The 19,109-nt window shown below is 44.0% G+C and overlaps 1 protein-coding gene across 3 annotated transcripts in view; it reads left to right on the top strand.

Moving 5' to 3' along the window:
- The first annotated feature begins 1,400 nt into the window (after positions 1-1,400).
- UBE2H (ubiquitin conjugating enzyme E2 H) overlaps positions 1,401-19,109 on the top strand; it is a 66,634-nt gene continuing 48,925 nt past the window's right edge. Inside the window, exon 1 of one of the 3 annotated variants that reach the window (XM_084808956.1) lies at positions 1,401-1,531. In XM_084808956.1, coding sequence (XP_084665082.1) covers positions 1,479-1,531 — 53 coding nt within the window. In that variant the 5' untranslated portion in view covers positions 1,401-1,478. The other 2 variants (XM_084808955.1, XM_084808954.1) reach the window with 2 other exon arrangements.

Here is a 19,109-nt window from a genome sequence, read left to right as displayed (position 1 = left end):
TCCATCTGGAAGGTCTCCTGCATAAGCAACAGCACCACTTTTGTGTATCAACCCCCACCCATTCATTTTAAATTCAGCCTGTGCAAGGAAATAATGGATTGTGCTTGGGTTTAAATCCATGCGCAGTCATAATTATTAATTCACTTTTCTTAGAAGCACTCAAAAGAACTTATAAAAGAAATCAATACGAACATAATCAAAATTATTTTTAAAAAATGCTAAAACAGTATCTAAATAACTAAAAGCAGCAATAAAATCATGTCAGTTTTAAAACTCATCAAGCTCACTCACTAGGTGACCTTGAGACTGTCAGAAACAACAAAGTCTTCTCTACAGTGAGCCAGCAGAGAACACAGTTCAGTCAACATGAAAAGTCGGTATTAACACAGCCAAGTCCGTGCTCCCAGATTCCAAAGCTACGCCAGGTTTTCTAAAGGGAGAGTTTCTGGATCCTTATCCTGCCATGAAACTATGCTTACTCAACCTAGAAAGTCCGCTCCTTTATCTTAAGACTAGATGGGGTGACTCAGTCATGAGGGAAGTGCACTGGCACTCTGCATATGCTCAGTGGCCCTCTTGTCTCCAGTCAACCCACAGGAATAGTGAGGAAAATGTCACTCAGATAATACATGATATATGAAGGAGATGATCTGAGATATTAAAAACAAGTGCTGAGTCTGCTGTGGTGGCAGTGGATCACTTCTACTACAGATATAGGTATGGGGGTGCAAGCCTTTCATTTGTTAAATCCCACCTACGGTCAGGTGAAGGGCCCTCTGCACATGTTCAGATACACTCATGTGTGGTTATTTCATAAGCGAGAGAGGAGTCTTTGTATCCAGAACACGTTCTGGAGCTCAAAGATACGCCTCAGTGTACAAATGGCTATGTGAGCCCAACTGAAAACGGCGGGGAGCCGCTCGACCAGCGACGCGCCCCACTTCTCGAGGCCTTTGCGCTCTCGCCTCCCTCCTCCTTCGCCTCAGAGGCGGCAGACTACAGCTCCCGACATGCCGAGCAGAGAGGGAGGCCATAGGGGGGAGGGGTTCGTGCCACGACGCGCCGCGCGTCGCTGCGGCCTCCGTCCAATAAGACGATGCCTGGGCGGTGAGGTCACTGTGGGTGACGTCAGGGGTCCAGAGAGAGGCTTCGGCAGAGCCGAGACAGCGGCCGAAGTAGGAGCAGTAATTCGGGAGCGGGAGGGCGCAGGAAGCTGAGGGGGGTCAGGAAGCTGAGCTGAGGAAAGCGACGACGGCGGAGGAGGAAGGGGGGAAGCCCGCGGGGCAGGAAGAGCCGGCTCGTGAAGGGAGGGGCCGCAGAGGCGAGGGGAGAGGCCTCCGCGCACGCGCAGAGCAGGTTTCGGACACCCCCCTCCCACCTCCTGAAGCGCCCCCTCCCCCAGCGCAAAGGGGTCCTGACAGGACAAGAGAGGCAGCTTGAGACTCCGCCCGGGAGGGGCCGCCGGCCGGGGGGGCACCATGTCCTCCCCCAGCCCAGGCAAGAGGCGTATGGACACCGACGTGGTCAAGCTGTATCCTTACCTGGAATGTGGAGGGGGGGTTCTGAGGGGCGGGGAGGGGGTGGAGAACCTCCGCCCCCCCCACTGGAATGTATTTGGGGCGTGGGGGGGAGCAGATAGGAAGCCCCCTTACAATGATCGAGGGCAGTTAGTGAGAGGAGAAAGGCAGCCTCTAATGGAATGAGGATATAATGAAGACTTTGTTGGAATGGGGGGGGGAGAGACTGACTCCCCATGAAACTGGGCTGTGTAAATAGAGGGGTGGGTTAAAAGGGGTCATGGGAGGGTGGGTCAGGAGGAAAGGCTATATCCCCCCTCGAATAATGGGGAGGAAGTAGAGACTTAATAGAAAGGGGGGGGGAGACACACTATCCAGTTATTGGAGATGAATTAATTCCACTGGAGAGAACAGACTTCTCTCCTTTCCACCCCCTGCCAAAGCCACCAGCTCCAGATGAAAAAAATAAACAGCCTTTAAAAAACCCACTAGAAGAGAGTGTACAAAGGCTTTTCTGGAATATATGGGACTGAGGAAGGATGCCTTCCCCATATAATGCAAGTGTTAGTAGAGGATGACCCCCCTGTTTTTTGTTTTTTTTTTCCCAAGGTTAGGGAGAAATAGCTTCCCCCAGAATGTGGGGTAGAGGGTTAAATGTTTAGAATAGGGTTGGAGAAGTGGCATCACTCCAATAATCTAATGGGGGAGGTAGACTTTCAACTCCTGGAGAGTTGTAATTTTCATCAGCTCCAGGTGGATTTAATTTTTTTAAATTAGCCTCTAGGAAATTTTGCAGGGGTAGGGGGAAGGGAGAAGAGATCCCTGTTAAAGCATTCCAGTGTAGAGTCTCTGATTCAGTTAAGAAAAGATAGGTGACACAGCCTAGGTCTAGACAGACCAAAATATTCCTCCCCCCCCCCCCAATAAAACATACCACTTATTATGGTACCTTTTATTTTCTTATTTTCAGGTAAAACCAGAGAGGCCTATGATTTTTAAGGGAGAGATACCCAGCCTTTTTGGGAGAAAGATCTCCTTTCAAAAATGGGAAAGCTGTTGGGAACTTCTGGTTTCCAACTTTGGGTAGGAGAATCAAGAACAAATCCCCTCTGCACTGCCCCCCCGCAAACATGGCAGGGATTGGGAGACATTTTCCCTTCAGCTTTTATAAACAGGGTTCTAGTTCCTTGCGGCCATCATCCCCCCCTTCCTTGCCCCCCAATATAGACCACTTCAAAAGCTCTTTCTTTTCTCTCTCTCCCCCCCATTCCTTTAGAAATTACAAAGAATTCTCCTTTAAATCAACACCCCCTCAAGTTTGAGCAAATAATGGGCCCCTGCCTATATAACCATCTTCGCCTGCCAATAGCTGCCCTCCCATGTCAGTTTCTCCCTCAAAGAAACTCAGTTGAGGGGGCATCATCCTCCCATATTATTCATAGACCTATTTCCAAAGCTGGTCTCTTTTGGGGTGATGGAACCCCTTGTTGCCCCCCATAAATAGCCCCTCTTGGCTGGAAGACCAATTGCAAAAGAATTTCTCATAGATTACGGAAAGCAGTATGGGGGGGCACTTCTGTCTTTCTGCCTCCCTAATGATTGTGACCAGAGCGAGTGGCTCCCCTTTTAGTTATTGTGACAGTCCTTGAATAATAATACACACTGCTTTAAATGTGCTCTCTCTTTCTTCCTTCCCCCCACAAATCAGAATGAATTTAGGCTGCTTTGTGGGGTGGGGGAAATGGGCTAGACTTATTTGCTGAGAAACGGTTGGGGTGGGGGGGTAGTTGTTGACAGTCACAATCCGGTAATCAGCTTCTGGTGGTGTGTTACTATTTACTTAATTTAGTTTTAACTGCTGTTTGGGAAGCTTCTGATGCCAGTAGTGGGGGTAGGTAGATTTAATGAAGGTGGGGGGTACCTGAAGTGGTAGCAGTGGGGAAGAGGATTGAAATGGAACAGAAATTCATCACCCCCTTTCTCTTCCCTTGCTGCTGGTTTTGTTTATGTAACACTTCAGTTCAGTGTAGATTTTCCTTTACCCCTTTCTAAAGCCCTATTCTTGTTTTCCAAATTATATTTTATCCTTGCCTCTAATAGGATGTTACCGTTTGTGTGTGTGTGTGTGTGTATGTGGAGAGTAGGGAGCTACTGAATTATTGTGGTGAATTTTCTTACAGAATTATTTTACTAATAGTTCTGTTTATCAGGTGGCGGGGAGGGAAGGAAGGATTGGTTGGAATTGACATAGCCAACTGAAATGCATTCAGAAATGTTTATTGAATGTGTTAACCTCCCCCAAGAGAATTTAATCGAAAAGGAATTAACTATGTAGAGGGGTGAGAGGGTTACAAATAGCATTTAGTTTCCAGAGATAAACAAACTTGTTTAGATTAGGCCTGCTGGGGTAAAATTATTACAGTCAACGTTGACAGTGCATGGTGAGTTTCCAGCCTCCTACTTAACCATTGGTATGTTTATTTTGAAAGACAATATCTATATTGCCTATAGATCTTTTAAAATGTTGTTTTTAACAACTAGGAAGTGACTCGTGATTGCTTTGGAATCAAAGCTATTTTTATCCTCTACTTGAATTGCATATGTATGTCATATCCTCCCTCAAATACAGACTTCATTTGATGGTTTATTTCTCCTGGTTTGAGGGAAGGCTGTTCAGTGACCAAAAAAAGATTCATATTCTCTCTCTTTCTCTCTCTCTCTCTCTCTCTCTCTCTCTCTCTCTGGCAGCTAGATTACTGAGAGATGAGGCCTGTTGTGACCTAGTGTATCCTTTCTCTCTTCTACCCTCCCCCCACTTTCTTTTCACTTGGTAGCTGGGATGTTGAAAGATCATAGCATTTTAGAAGACAAAGACAGGGTTTGTTAAATGTATATCTGTACAGACACACAGTTTCATTTGGCTTATTGGTGGTGTGGTTGCTGTTTAATTTGATGGTGGATAGGAGAAAAGCAAATAACTTGGCATTCCTCTTCAGTTCATGGTTAGTTGCTGATCTTTCTGTTCAACAAAAGAAACAGCTAAAAAGCAAAGCCCTCAGACAAGACCTCTTATTATAATTCTTGGTATTTTAAGTGAGGCAGACCAGTTTCTCCTGTGTCTGCAAGTTTGTGTGTATATGATGACCAAATAGGTCTTTTTGTTGTCTATGGCTTGCCTGGCCCTCTTTTACATCTGTACAGTTGGTATTTTGTATATGCAGACCTCTACTACTGTGACACAGTACAGTCCTAACCATGTTTACTTGGAAGTCCCATTGATTTCATTGGTGCTTACTCCCAGGCAAGTATGCTTAGGATAGGAGCCATAGTTTCTCTATGAAGTTTGCTAGCTGTGGTGGGGTGGGGAGGCTAGGGTTGCTTCTGGTGGTTATCAAACAGAAGTACTGTCTCTTCCCTTGGTTTCTGTAGCCTATATGTTGCTGCTACATTCATTACAACTTTGCCTGCTTTTAAAGTACCTCCTCTGTAATCTTGATTTACAGCCTGTGAACGTGTACCTAGCTTTGGGATGTGGAGTGGGTGGGGAATGAAGACATGGCCCCATGGACAGTGTGTGGAATTGTTTCTTCGCTTCTCTGACAGATTTGGTGGGGTGATGGTGTCATTTCCCTGCTGCCTTCCTATTTTTACTCTCAACATGCCTGTGTCTTGTGTACGCACATCTGTGCAACCCAATGAGGGAGGGGTTGGTTGGCCAACCTCCTGTATTACATGGGTAAGTTGGTTCACATGTTTAATTTAAAGAAAACCTCATCTTGGTAATTGCATGACAGTGATCTGAAACTGAGTCATTCAGCTGCTTTTTTGGACGCTTCTCTAAACATTGTGCAAACCTTTGAAGGAAACGAGAAGCTTGTTTGCGAGTTTTGCATTTCAACCTTGTGGGGGAGTCGCAGCTCCAATCTTTTTACTGTTCAGCTGCCTTTTTGTTAGGTTCCTCTCTTGCTGTGCAGAGAGGCTAAAATGTTTCTTTTTAAAAACCACTGGCACCTTCCTAGCCCAGCTGGGGTGCCGTTCTTAGAATATGGAGATCATGCACTTTAGTGTGTGATCTTTTAAGTTCCAAGTCTATGCCACCCCTTTGTTAAGAGGTTTGGGGAAATAGGATATGATCCTGGAAACTTAGGAGTGGAGGAATCCCCCCTCCCCCAGCACAGCACCTGGATTCCCCCCTTGCTCCGGAAGAGCCAAGAGGGACTTACTTGTTTTGGAAAAGTGTTTGCAGGCAAAAGGCCTCCAGACAGACCCTGCAATTCAGCCGATTGGCTGTTCTGTTACTACCCGGAAACTGAGGCTTGGGCGGAGCAACTGAAACAGCTGATGGAGTGTGTGACAAGAGTGTGTTTATATACAGGAGCATGGGGAGCTGGGAAGAGGGGAGGCCTGCTTGGAAAGCTTTGGCAAGTGAGAGCAGGACAATCTGTGCCAGGTCAAGGGTTTACTTGGAACAGAAAAGGAGGGAAAGTATCCTACAAGCAAAAGGGTGCAGTTATTCATTCTACTTCATGTTAATGTAGGGGATCCCACAGGGAGGTGATGGGGTTTGATTTTTTTCCTGTGGGTTTACAATAGTTTTTGAGACAGCGGTTTTAAGTTTGGGGCTAAACTATTGTGCAACCAGCGACTGCAGTGAGTTGAAAGACCTGTAGGTCATAGGAATGGTGTACCTGCAGCAGTCTGAACCAGCACTGTTTATGGGTTCTTCAGTTGATTTTTGGCCTCCTGGGGGCTCAGGTTTTATTGATTGATTGTTACATTCATATCCTGCCTTTCCTCCAAGGAGCCCAGTACATGATCTCCTCCTCTTCATTTTATCCTTACAACGACCCTGTGAGATAGGTTAGGCTGAGAGTATCAAAAATGGAAAGATGTCCAGGTTGCTGGATTACATTTTAAAAAACTTGAAAATTGGGGTTTGTGCATGGCATGAAGCCTGTCTCGCAATAGGACCAGCACATCTGTAAAGACATCAAGCCATGCCACGGTGATGAAATGGAGATACGTGGGAGTGATTCCACACACTTGAATAAGCCCTGGATAGGGCAACGGGTTGGAGATTTCCATTGGCAGCTGGGAATATCTCTCTGCTTGCAGAATTATGCTGTGTTAGTATAGACAAATTCCAGGAGAGTAGCCATGTTGAAGCCTGTGGCTAGAGAGCTGGATATGGGTTATGAGAGACTTTGGATCATGTCTCCTCTCTGCTCTTGCCTCATGGTGCAGTTTTGGGGAAGTCACAATTTCTCAGCCTTAGTATCCCCCTCTGTAAAATGGGAATGAGAGTGAACCCAAGGTTTTTTCAATGGCAAACACAGTAGTGTGCTCTGTGGATCTAAATGTCTGCATGCATTACATCTTCCGTTGAAGTTAAAGTGCTACTTGAGATTTCATGTTGGGTATATTTCCAACCCTAGCAAAGTTTGTTTAGACTCTTTGTTGCCGTTTCTCCCAACATCCAGAGCTACCATCATTGTGACCAGATAAAATGTCTGCAGCCTTGAAAAGAGGATGCAGGAAAGGGTGGGCAACAGGATACCTCATAATTGCATGCCTGTGTTGAGTTGGTATGCTTGGGCTGACCTTGGAAAGCTCAATTCAAATTTCAGACTTTTCTGTAGCCTAGGGAAACTAACATTCAGCTTTCTGTTCTGGTCTGGAAAATGGTGGCAATAATACAACTTAGCATGTATACAGCAGTTCAGTGTGCAGCTGTTGCACTAGTGGCAGATGGGCAACTGTAATGTAGACTTAAGCCCCGTTCTTGGTTGTACAGCCTGATCCTGTGCATTTTTACCTGGAAGCGTCTCATTGAATTCAGGACATAGGGAGCTGCTGTATACTGAGGCAGACCCTTGGTCCATCTGGCTCAGTATTGACTGCAGTGCACTGACTGGCAGTGGCTCTCCAGGGTTCCAGACGAAGTCTTTCCCAGTCCTGCTTGGAGCTACCTGGGATTGAACCTGGGGCCTTCAGCATGCAAAGCAAGGATGCTGAGGTCCTTCCCCCTTCAGTAGGGATTACTTCCAAGAAAGTTTGCATAAGATTGCAATCTTGAGCAGGGTTGGTAGCTCACGTCATATTTGAGCTTAAGTGTTCCTTACTATAGATGGAAGCCTAGTTCTCACTGAGGAGGTAGATATGTTTCTGGGTTGTACCACTACATACTGCAAGTGGGAGCTCACATGATTCAATGTCCTCTCCATTAAAAAAAAAAGAGATTCCCTTCGCATAACAAGTTAGCATATCAGGCTGAAGGTTCTAGGCTAGAGGTCTTCTCCGGAAAATACTAGCCTTCTGTGTGGAATGGGTCTTTTGTATGGAGGGGCATTCAACCATTTAAGCTTCCAACTGCAGTCTGGAAAGGTGCAAAATACAGCTCAGATGCATGTTCATTGAGTCAGTGAAAATTAGGCCAGAGTCCACCATGGATACTAATGGCTGTTATGTCCCCCAGGCTTGTTTATAGCCTGCCTTTCCTCCAAGAAGCTCAAGGTGACATAGATTCCCCCCACCCCCACCCATATCTTATTCCTGTGCAACCTCGTGAGGTTAAGATGAGAGGTGGTGACTGGCCCAAGGCTGCTTAGTGGGTATTTGAACCCAACCCTGTTTTCCACAGTCCTAGTCTGGTACTCGTAACTATTACTCCGTATTAGTTGATCCAAAATTATTCTGTTTCTTTTTGCTTATCCATTTTTAACCCATACTGTGTTACAAAGTAAAAATGCAATACAATGGAGCAGGACATTCATTGAAATTAAATGCAAGTATACAGTTAAAACATTATACAAAGAAGTTACCCCATATCTGCTCAACCCGGCGTTTAACAACTGTTTAAATGCCTACCTAAACAGTGAGGTCTTAAAGTACCAACAGACTAGTTGTGGCTTTCAAAGCAATTCCCCATGTATTCCCGGGTGCGATAAAAAAAAACCTGACTTCCCGCTTTGAAAAATGCAATTAGAGATTCAGCTTTAAAGGCATGCTGAAGTATTTGGATGGACAAACAAGCCACGGGATAGGGAGTAGTTTACTGAAACAGAATTTATCCTGGTTGTTATCAGGTAGTCAGCTCTGGAAATTTCCCTAATTGGGATGTAAAGCTTAAAAACCTGGTGGAATACTCATGTTTTGTGTGTTTCATCTCCCGTTATGATCAGATGCAAAACTGGGGGGAGGAAAGTGGTGGGTGGGGGGAAAGGACACATCTGTGTGAAACATCCTTTGAAGGCTTCGTCACAGTTGAGATGTTCAGAATTAATGTTCAGATTTTTTCTCTCCCCCTTGTGTGGTGCTATAGTTGGTTGTGGTGACACAAAATACTCTTAACTCGCTGTCTGAGTGACTCATGGTTTGCAATCCGGTCTTTATTTTTCTTTTTGCAGAAAAATATCCACGTTAATCTGTAGGTGCAGAAAACCCCAACGAATTCAGAATGTCACTATAAACATTGAAGTCTAGGTATCCTATTTTGAAAATGAGGATTTTTAAATGAACTGGAATTCGCATAGGTATACATATAGAGCTACCAACCAATTTGAAAGGCTTATAGATTGTTTTATAACCGATTAACCTTCTGAAGCACTGCCAAGACTGAGTGGGGTGTTTTGGTATGTTTAATTTAAGTAATTTCTCTGGTTTTTTTGGCCAAACACAGGCAAATCACATATAATGTGGCAAATCTTAGCTGTCTGAGTAGTGAGGTACGGTCTGTTTACAACAATATTGCAAGCACTGAACAGTATTTCACAGAGGGACACCTCTGATTAAAAATTCATATTTTAAAACTGTGATTAATGAGTTGCTTGAGCATGCTGATTAATTGCTTACATGATACTGGTTGTTCATGAATGATAGCGTTCCAAGATCTCATCTTGTTGCTTTCAGAAATAAACTTACTAGGCTAGTTCCTTGCCTGTGTGGAAGGGCATTTAGCTTTGACTTTCAATTCACTGTCTCACTGTTGCTTTCCCAGGTTGATTGGGTATCCCGCTGAAGATTAGTCTTGTAATGCAGACTTGAAAGATGGCTGCATCTACTTATAATATCATTAAAATGGCTATTTGGAGCTGGAGCAGCCTAATATGTATTGGCTTAGAACAGCTTGCAATACAAGGCCTCTGCAAGCTTTTCATGCTGGTCTGCCTTATAATAAGGGCTTGTTTGTTTGTGGATTCAGCTTAATTAAGCAGTAGAGCTGAAAGCAGGAATTGAGTTAGTGCAATTAATACATTAATCAGATTTCAAAGATATAAAATCCATGAAAAAACAGCAATTGGAATTTGTTCTCTTGAAGGGTCTTTGGTTAGGACAGTGCTCTTGGAAACAATTGTTCACCTCAAGTTGAGCGATGTTGGGTAACTTTAGAAACAAAACCTATTTTGTGATAAGAAATGGTGAATTAATCTGAAAATGCACAACTATTGATGCCCTAGTATTTTCTTTAGTGGATGGGTTGAAAGCAAGGTAGATCACACAATATTTTCACCTGGCAAACTTGTTATACATTAAGAATGGATATATTGCTGGGCCTGACCACTATTTGTGGTCAGCAGGTGCCTTAAGAGAGTTTCACATCCAAGATCTCATGGCAGCATCAGTCTCTTGTCATCTGGTAGGCAGAGACGTATATTGTGCTGGAAAATGTAAGCAGCACTTTTTGTCTGTTGGGTCTGGTAGCCTTTGGTCAATCTTTGCTAGGTGCATTCTTCTAATCAGCTGGCTTTTGAACTCATTCTGGGAAACCTTGAGCTTCCTTGGAAGATTATTGGGGCCTCCTCAGCAAGGTTACAAGCATCAGAGAAGCCTTCCTAAAAGAAATGCCTCTTGTTTGTGCAATGCACAGCTGCAGTTGAGTGTTGGGTGTGCTATGGAGGGTGGGCAAGAGATGGAGAGACCCAACTTGCTCCAGACTCACAGGAGTTCCTTGATGGGCAAACTTGTGCATAGAATGCATCCCCTGAAAGTAGTAAGTGGGAAAACACTGTTCAAATCCATGGTTAAACATTTTTCCTAAGAGCTGTAATTTCCTATTAAAGTTAGAACTAGAGGTTTGGATGATACATTGTGTGATATAGGCAAGGAGTGACCAAAGTGAAGGAGGAGAATGAATCCTTGGGGGTTTATTCTGCAGTACCCACAAAACTGGTCAAAAAGGCAGTGGGAGCTTCCAGGTGGCAGGTCGTGGGGGGCTGAGAAGATCCTGGATTATAGTCAGAAGAGTGCAGTGGATTGTTTTGGGTGGGCAGAACAGAGGGTGGGGCTAACCAGAATTGGCAGAAAACTTTGGACTCTAGGCTGAGATCACCTATTGAAAAAGGGAGCATGGGACTTTAGTGTGTCTTGGTATTATGTGCGTAGCTCCTGAAAGCTATCCAAGACCAAGCTGGTATTAAATAGCTCAGAATGTACTTTAAGGCTTATTGATTAAACTGAGCACTTGGACTGTTGCTTTTTGCACATGTTTTTAAAAAAATAAGTAACATTTAAAAAAATTAAGCAGAGGAGTTTGTGTTAGTTTCCCACTTGCTGTGATTTCCTGCTTATAGCTCTGGCGCAAATCATGCTCTTGTTATGATGTGAGGGCTGCATTTTCGAAGCCTGCAATGTTTTTGAAGTTGGTGCTGTGGCTGACGTTTTGTAACATAATCAAGCTGCTGTCTCCAAGGGGACATTAGGAGATTCTGGAAGCTCTTGTTGCTTAAGAGGATACCACCTAGCATGTGTGCTAACAAGAGCTGTTCTGGGGGTGGGGTGGGTGGGAGGTGAGAAAAGATTGGCTCTAAAATCAGTTTTAGGCCTTGTTCCAAAATTTGTAGGATAAGTGACTAGTCAGGTAATGACCCATCTCCTGGAAAGTAGTCTGTCTCCACCAGGGCTCTCTGAACTGTGGTTCACTGGCCTATGAAACTTTAGAGGTAACAGCCTATAAGCCCAGGATCTAACTGCAGAGATCATTGGTTTCTGTTATCACTAGTATAGCTGCCTCAAAAGGTGGGGGAGCTGCAAAAAAATAGCTGAGCCTCCTAAAAAGAGCCTTCTGAAAGGCCTATTCATGAAAGTGAAGCCTTGAAGTTTGCTGTGTACTTGTCCTGTTGCTATTATAGTGTCTTTTCCCATGGCTCACATAATGATGCTGCAGTGCTTTAGTTGAGGCTCACTCACTCGCACAGACTGTGGACGTCAAATCGCTTTGCCAGCCCTAGAGCTGATTCTTGTTAATAAATTAGGGGCTCTGCTTGACAGTCACAACATGTGACCTTTGGTCAAGGACATGGTGAGGTTTGAGCCGCTAGAGGCTAGTGGGGAAAAATAATGTCTGAAAAAGTAGTTTCAATCCCATCATTGTGGGTGCCCCAGTAAGAGGAGGCTGCATCTGCCAGACCGTGTAGGCTGAGCTATTGTTCTGCCTGCTGTAATTGGGGGCCTCAAGTTGATCATTAATCTGAAAGCCCCAGTGACAGAACAGTGGCACTTCCGAGTGCTGTGCCCTTAGCTCTCATTAATTAGTGGGAGAGGACTCAGGCAGGATCATGCCCACAGCAGAACTTAATGTGATATTGCAGCATTTGATCGAGAGAGCCACAACAAAGTGAAATGGAATTGCAGAGTTTTTCTAAAAAAAATTGACCATGCTTTAGAAGTACACAAGCTTTCTGGTTATGCACATCTCTTGGTCCTCTGGCAAATTGAAAGATGGTGAATTCTTGTCAAGCACAAATTTTGGTTATGCATGCAACCATGTTTAGTAATCCAAGGTTACTGGTTAAAATGCACAATAGTCTCAAAACTTGGAGATCATCAGCCTTCTCTTGCTCTTATTTACATACAGGGCCACATATTTAATCTGGCTTGTTTGACAAATTAATAAGGTGTGTAAGTTCCATCGATAAAGAGACTTGATAAAAGAAATGGAGTGTGTTGCAAAACTTGAAAAATCACAAGTCCTTCTCGCAAATGTTGATGGGAATAGGTCAGTTAGAAAGAAGGGCTGTGCTACTCCTTGCTGTCTCCCAAATAAGCATTCATGAGGCAGGACCAAGCTCTAAGCATGTGTTGGAGATAGAAATGGGTAAGCTGCCCTCATCCCCACCCAGCTCATGTTGAATAGCCTAGCTCATTTCAAAGCCAATTTCTCCCAATAGCTTGGCTAACTTTGAACCAATCCAAATTTCTAACCTTCTCCATTCATTCGATCGGGGCTGCTTTTTTCTGAGTCTGAGAAGCATTTGGGGGCTTCAAAAGCCCATCTCTCCTTTGAGTTGTGAGCCCTTCCCTTCTGAGCCCTTCCCCAGCTCGATTCTGGACCTTGAGCCTAACAAACCTCAACAGCATCTCTGGGGAGGGATTTGGCATACTGGCCTGAATATCTGAATGTATGGACCCACTAAATGTGGCTAGCTTCCATATATACAGTCCTCAAAAATTCTTACCAATCGCTCACTGTGAACTTGTAGTAAAGGGATATTTTAATCTTGACTCTGAGAAAAGAGGAGCAGACAGCTTTTCAGAAGCTCTTGCAGCCTGAGATCCTGCAGGTGGGATTCTGTAACTGCTGAATTCAAATTGAAACTCCTGTACTTAATATAAGTTCTTAGCTTTGAGCTATTTGGAGTTTTTCTTGTTTTAATTAGGGAGTTAAGCTAAATGAGAAGCTCTGGGGCAGAGGGACAGGAGCTGCAAGGAGGAATAGAACAGATGTATAAAGACATGCCTCCCACCATCCGAATAACTGAAAACCCCACTGAATGGGTTTACTGTGAAGTGTCAAGAGTAGCAGAACTCTCGCATTGTTAGGTAAACTTTAAAGTATTGTGTGCTGGAAATGTGGTGGTGGGGTTTAAGCAATGAAAAGCAGGATCTTAAATCCTGTTGTAGGAGAACCCAGTTCCTGTGTTCAACAACATTTGTTTAGACAATTTTGTTACCTTTTCTGAAGTGCAGAGGTTGTATTCATATTTTCACTGCAAACCTCCTGTGAGGTAAGTTAAGCAGAAAGTAAGAAGCAGACCTCTTTGTGGAGAACTAAACCTGGATAACACGTGTGCGTCGAAATTCAAGCATCCTCACTGAGCCAGTGTGGTGCATATTTCCAGTATAATTGCCACCTCACAGGTCTCTGGCCCTTGCCGCATATCAAACAAGACTGCAGCAATGATCTCCTATTTATCATTTGTTTAGCACTCCTAATTTGCAAAGAGGAAATTGCAGGTTTTCAATGTATGGTCTCTTTTGCATTCGCCCTCTTAGTACCTCTGTGAGTGGGGCTACTTATTCTCATTTCACAGATCGGGTTCACTGTTCCAAAATCTTTGGATGTGGAGCAGTATATAAATATTTTAAATAAATAAAATGGCAGATGTAGGACTTAAAGACAAGGAGTGAATCTTCATGGATCAGATAAAGATCCATGTAATCTGGCATTCTTCATTCCCACCTTGTTCCCAGCATCTGGAAATCGTGGAGATGCTCCAAAATCGGAACCTCAATTTTTGGAGTATCATGGCTACCACTGATGTATTCTTTATGATTTTTTTCTAATTCACAACTTAAAGGCCCAAACCTTGCATGTTCAAGTCTGGCTCTGTATCTGTTGGACTGAACCAGCTGAAACACTCAGAAGCCCTCCAGCTAATTTCCTTTCCTGTTCTGACTTCCTTTTATGCAACTTTATAAAACAAGGGGAGTTGGCAATGTTGGGTGGAACTGGGGGGCTTCTCATATCAAAATGGGATACTCTGGGCTGGCTATGAAGCAGTGTCTCCTAGTTGCCAAGAAGCCACATTCTTTGCACCTGTTAATCATGCTTTCCTGAGACTGCTCTTGACCACACCTCATAATAAAGGGGGACTTAATAAAAGGCATCCGTGTTTGCAGTTCACACACAGGGCATAGTATAGGTTGTCCCAACCAATTGAATGAGTCTTCCCTTTTTGGGATTCAAAGATTTATTTGGGAGCATAGGGTGGAAAGTGAAGGGGAGAACTGGCTTGCTACTGAGTAGGCCCTGGTTTTTACTTCCTTTCTCTGGAGCTCTGCCCATTCTGTTGGCAAGAGAGATGAAAGGATACTGTTTACTGACTGACTTATGAAGACTGAATACGGCTGTGCGGCTGGGTGTGTATGTATAGGTATTTATTTTGCTAGGACATTGTATACCTTTTATTGTGTGTGCTCAGCTCCCCTGCTGCTATTGTCTCTTGTTTTCTAGTGGACTCTCAGTATACATGGAGGTCACAAAGCACTCATTGGGTACTTCTTTCATTTGTGACTAAAGAATCCTACCCTTTTACTGCCTTTGTTAGGTTTGGATGGCCTTTAGCGCCCTGCCGATCTTGCCAGAGCGCTTGAAATGGAAAATGCCCCGAGTGAGGGCCTTCCTCCGTGTGTCTCAGGGAACCTGTTCCACAGCCAAGTAGATCTTGCTGTCAGACAGCATTTCATGGCATGCATCCAAGATAGTTCACCCTCAGCTTCAGCCAGTTCTTCCTCTGCTCCAGCACCTGGAATTCTGCTGTTTGCCCTTGATTTTAGAATTGCATCTGCTGTGCTAACTCACCATTAATATTTTCCTTGAATGCCTGCTTTTATTTATCTTGAATCCTTAGCATACGGCAGGTGACTTATTCTAAATGATTATATAGGCCATGTTCAGGTTTGGACGTTCAGGTTTGGTTTCTTGGCTTAATAAGTGCAAGATATGCACGTGCTTAATGCACCTGTATGCAGCCCCTTTGATTTTTCCTTCATACAAGCAAGGAAACAAGGCAGGAAGCTGCAGTTAACCATAACCTCCTGTTATGTCTGAACCAGGAAGTTAGGTTTATGGCTTCCAAACAAGCTAGAATATAAAGCCATGGTTTAAAGTTGGCTTTCATATCCTGGCTTGTTTGGAAATCATTAACCATAATTCCCAGCTACAGTGTAGCCGGAAGCTATAGTTCAGTGCTGGCTTGTTTGCACAAAGGAAGGAGCAAAGCAACCGTGCACAGCTGCCTTGAAGCTCATTTGGGCTTATTAAGCTGAGAGCTGATTGAATGCAGCCATAGCAGTGGTGGTCTTGCATGGATCCCATTCATTTCAGTGCAGACTGCACAGGAGAACTTCAGTGGATTGCACTCAGCTGTTGATGCTGCTTAGCTCATATTTAAAACACTATCAACCAAACATCAGAAGGCAACATTTGTCACTTGCATTTCTGTTTAATTGCTGTGTTGCCATGCTGTGTTCCAGCATAGTTGCTAAATAACTTGTGCTTTTTAGCCCTGTGTCCTGGATATAGTTCCAGGGCTGGAATCTCTGGGCGGATCACAGAATTGTAGACCTAAAAGAATCATCTAGTCCATTCCCATCTATTACAGAAAGGCATTCCACATAGGTACCTGTCCAACCCTTTTCAGGAAAAAGTGTGCTGAGGACAGAGGTTCAAGAGCCTCCCTGGGTGGTGCTGAACTGTATTGTTTCAGGCTGTGGGTGATGATTTGTTTGCCTGTTCGAATATTCTCCCATGGGGTGGGGGTGGAGGGGAGATAACTCCTGGTGTAGAAAGTTAGCACACCTGGAAGAAGAGTTAAGTGGAACCTTTCTTTTGGACATCTGAGTTTACCCTTCCCCAACCTGGTGCCCTCCGGATGTGTTGGACTACAACTCCCAGCATAGATCTTGAACACAATATTCAGAACACATGTACTCTATTGAAACCTTACTAGCATTCTCCAAGTTTTGGGATAGAAACTGTTGTATTCATCCTCCCTCCCTCCCTCTCTCCCTCTCTCTCTCTCTCTCTCAAACCCTCAAGTCTATTGCCAATTCATGGCTGCGTGGTCTTCAGACAGCTTTGGGATCATTATATGCCTTCTCCTAGCAGTCTGAGTGCAACAGACTGACTACTTTGAGGCTTCCCGTTGTGTGCTGGTCAGTTGTCAAGACTGCAGGAGCTTATCTGACTGTTGATGTGCAAGGGAATTAGGAACTAGTTAGTACACAATTCTAACAGCTCAAGTGTTCATGTACCATGGTGGAGAACCCAGTGAGAACCCAGCAGGGTTTGTGTAAAGTGGCAATGTGTACTTGGGAAAAGATAGAGGTAGTTGGTTTAAAAGGTATGCAATATGAATGAAAGGAATGGGTTCTGCTTTACTTCCCCATACAGCCCCTGGTGAAGTAACAGGTTCAATAATGGCATATCACAGGCTTTTAGACTGCCATCCTACTTACTAGTAAATAATCCCCATTGAGTGCAGTAGGATTTATGTCTTGACTAACCATTGTAGGATTGGGCTGTTGATCATGAATGCATAACATCTGAACCTTAATGTTATACAAAAGCAGAAGACACTCATTTTAAAAAATCAAATGTGTGTGTACATTATATTTATATTCTGTTCCTCCTTTATGAGGCTTATATCTTTTCCGTAGGGCTTGTATCGGTCTATTTGCAAAGGGAAATAAGAGCCAGTTTTGTACCTGTAGGGCCTTTTAATTTCTGCATGTAGAATTTGATTTAAATTGTGGAACAGTCTGAGTTGGGAGTAAGAGCAGAAAAATATTCTGCATATTTGTGTGGCTAGTTTGAACAGAGCTTTTAGCACCTTTGAAATGCTGTTTTGAATGTTTTAATAAAGCAGATGCCAGGGGTTGTAGGAAAATGCCTTGTTTCAGAGGCACATAGAGATTCAGGCAAAAGTTCTTTCTTCCTTTAAAATATTTATGCTGGGCAGGGAATCTTCCCAAGGTGGCATACAACAGTAAAACACATATAATAAAATTCATAATAAAAAACTGATGCAGTAATAAAAGCAGCAAAAGCCACAAAGCAACAAACACCGGCAGAGAACTTGAAGAGTGACAAATGGAAGAGAAATAGAAAAGTAGATCCATTGAATCTACATATCCATTTGGGCTTTCTTCAGGAGAGACTGATTATTAGTTCAATAGTGGCTTCATTTATTTTTAGCTTTAAATGGTACCATTTTAAAAGGGTCATGTGACCTAAAAGTTGGGGTATATTAAATGTACATGGAATATTATAAGAGACTTAGGGTGCAATCCTAACTAGATAGGCAACCGCCTCCGAACTCAGAGGCAACCGCCTAGCCAAAGCAAGGCAAGAGAGGTATTGGGGGGGGGGGGATCGTTCCCTCCACACCTCTCCTGCCTTGCTATTTTTCGCTAGACAGCCGTTTTTGGCTGTCTAGCAGTGGGGGGGGGCAACCGGGAGAGGAAGCTGCTGTACAACACATTGGATGTGTTGTACGCGCAGCTCTGCTCTCACTGCCCCAGAACGCCCCTTTTCAGTCACTCCACGCTCGTCTTCCGAGCATGGAGGACAGGGCTTCTCTGCGCTGTCTCCGAGGCAGTGCGGATGAGAGGGGAGGTTGGATTTCCAGGAACTGACCTTGGAGCATGGGCTCTGAGGTCGGGTCCCAGAAAAGAGCATATCCCATGGCCCTTTAGACAGTGTCTAGTGGCCATAGGATTGCTCCCTTATTTAATTATTGCATCAGATCTGCTTTGCATGACAAGCACCCTGAGGTCCCCCATCCAAGCACTGGCCAGGTCAACATCTGCTTTGCTTCAACAACTCTACAGCATCAGTTGTGCTCAGTCAGTATAGCTTTTTCATTTGATTTACAAGGGAAACTTAATTTAAAGATGCTTAAAGTTGAGATAGAAGGGAGGAGAAATCATGAGATGTTATTCATAATTATAGCACTTCTAATGTGCAGAATTGCCTTGCACTCTTCATTTTGTTTCCCCTGGCAATTACTACTCCATCTCCTCTGGAGTAGATCGGTGTTCCCATTTTTCCAATGGTGTTTTCTCCAAGGCCGCACAAGTATTCCATAGTCTCCAGGTGCAAATCTCCAATATTCGGGACCACGTTGGCCTACAACAAAATGGGAAATGGAGAAGATCACATGCCATCTAGTTGCATTAATACATGCTATTTGAGTAAACTGTGCAGTGAGTGAAGAAGGCATAGATTGAAACCCAGATGATGCTAATCTCCAGGATGGATGGGTGCTTAGGAACCCACCATACATGGTTCTTGGAAGAAGAGCAGGGTACAAATGCAACGTCAACTTAACAAGCCTGGTTACTGAGGGCTTGTACATGTGTTAGGGGTCAGCAGTGAATGTTGGAGTTAATGTCTTAAAGGTCATAGATCCAGTGGTTCTAGTATTCTAGTTATGTGATTGCTAAGAAATGGTATTAAAACTCTGTAGTAATACTACTCTATGTATACATAGCACTACACACACATGTGTCTGTGTGTGCGTGTGCTATATATATATATAAAGGGTTACCAAAAGATAGGCCAGCGATTTTGTCATTTTATAGATACTGGGGCTGAGAGAATCGAGGCTTGTGTAAGGCCCTTCAGCGAATTCATGGCCGAATTGAGACTTCAACTTGGGACCGCAGCTCTTTCTCTTACCTGCTATGCCATTTTGATCTCCATTTTGGTATTCCTATCCAGTATCACCTGTCGGGATTCTTGCACCTAAAATTGCAGTTCTTCCACTGACCTTCTTTGTGAACCTCAGATTCTTCCTTTCCAGCTCTCCT

This window comes from Heloderma suspectum, chromosome 7, assembly GCF_057233095.1.
Source record: "Heloderma suspectum isolate Gila_16-S chromosome 7, 16-S_ref, whole genome shotgun sequence".
In the NCBI taxonomy this organism is placed as follows: Eukaryota; Metazoa; Chordata; class Lepidosauria; order Squamata; family Helodermatidae; genus Heloderma; species Heloderma suspectum.
This window is presented reverse-complemented; position numbering and strand designations above follow the sequence as displayed.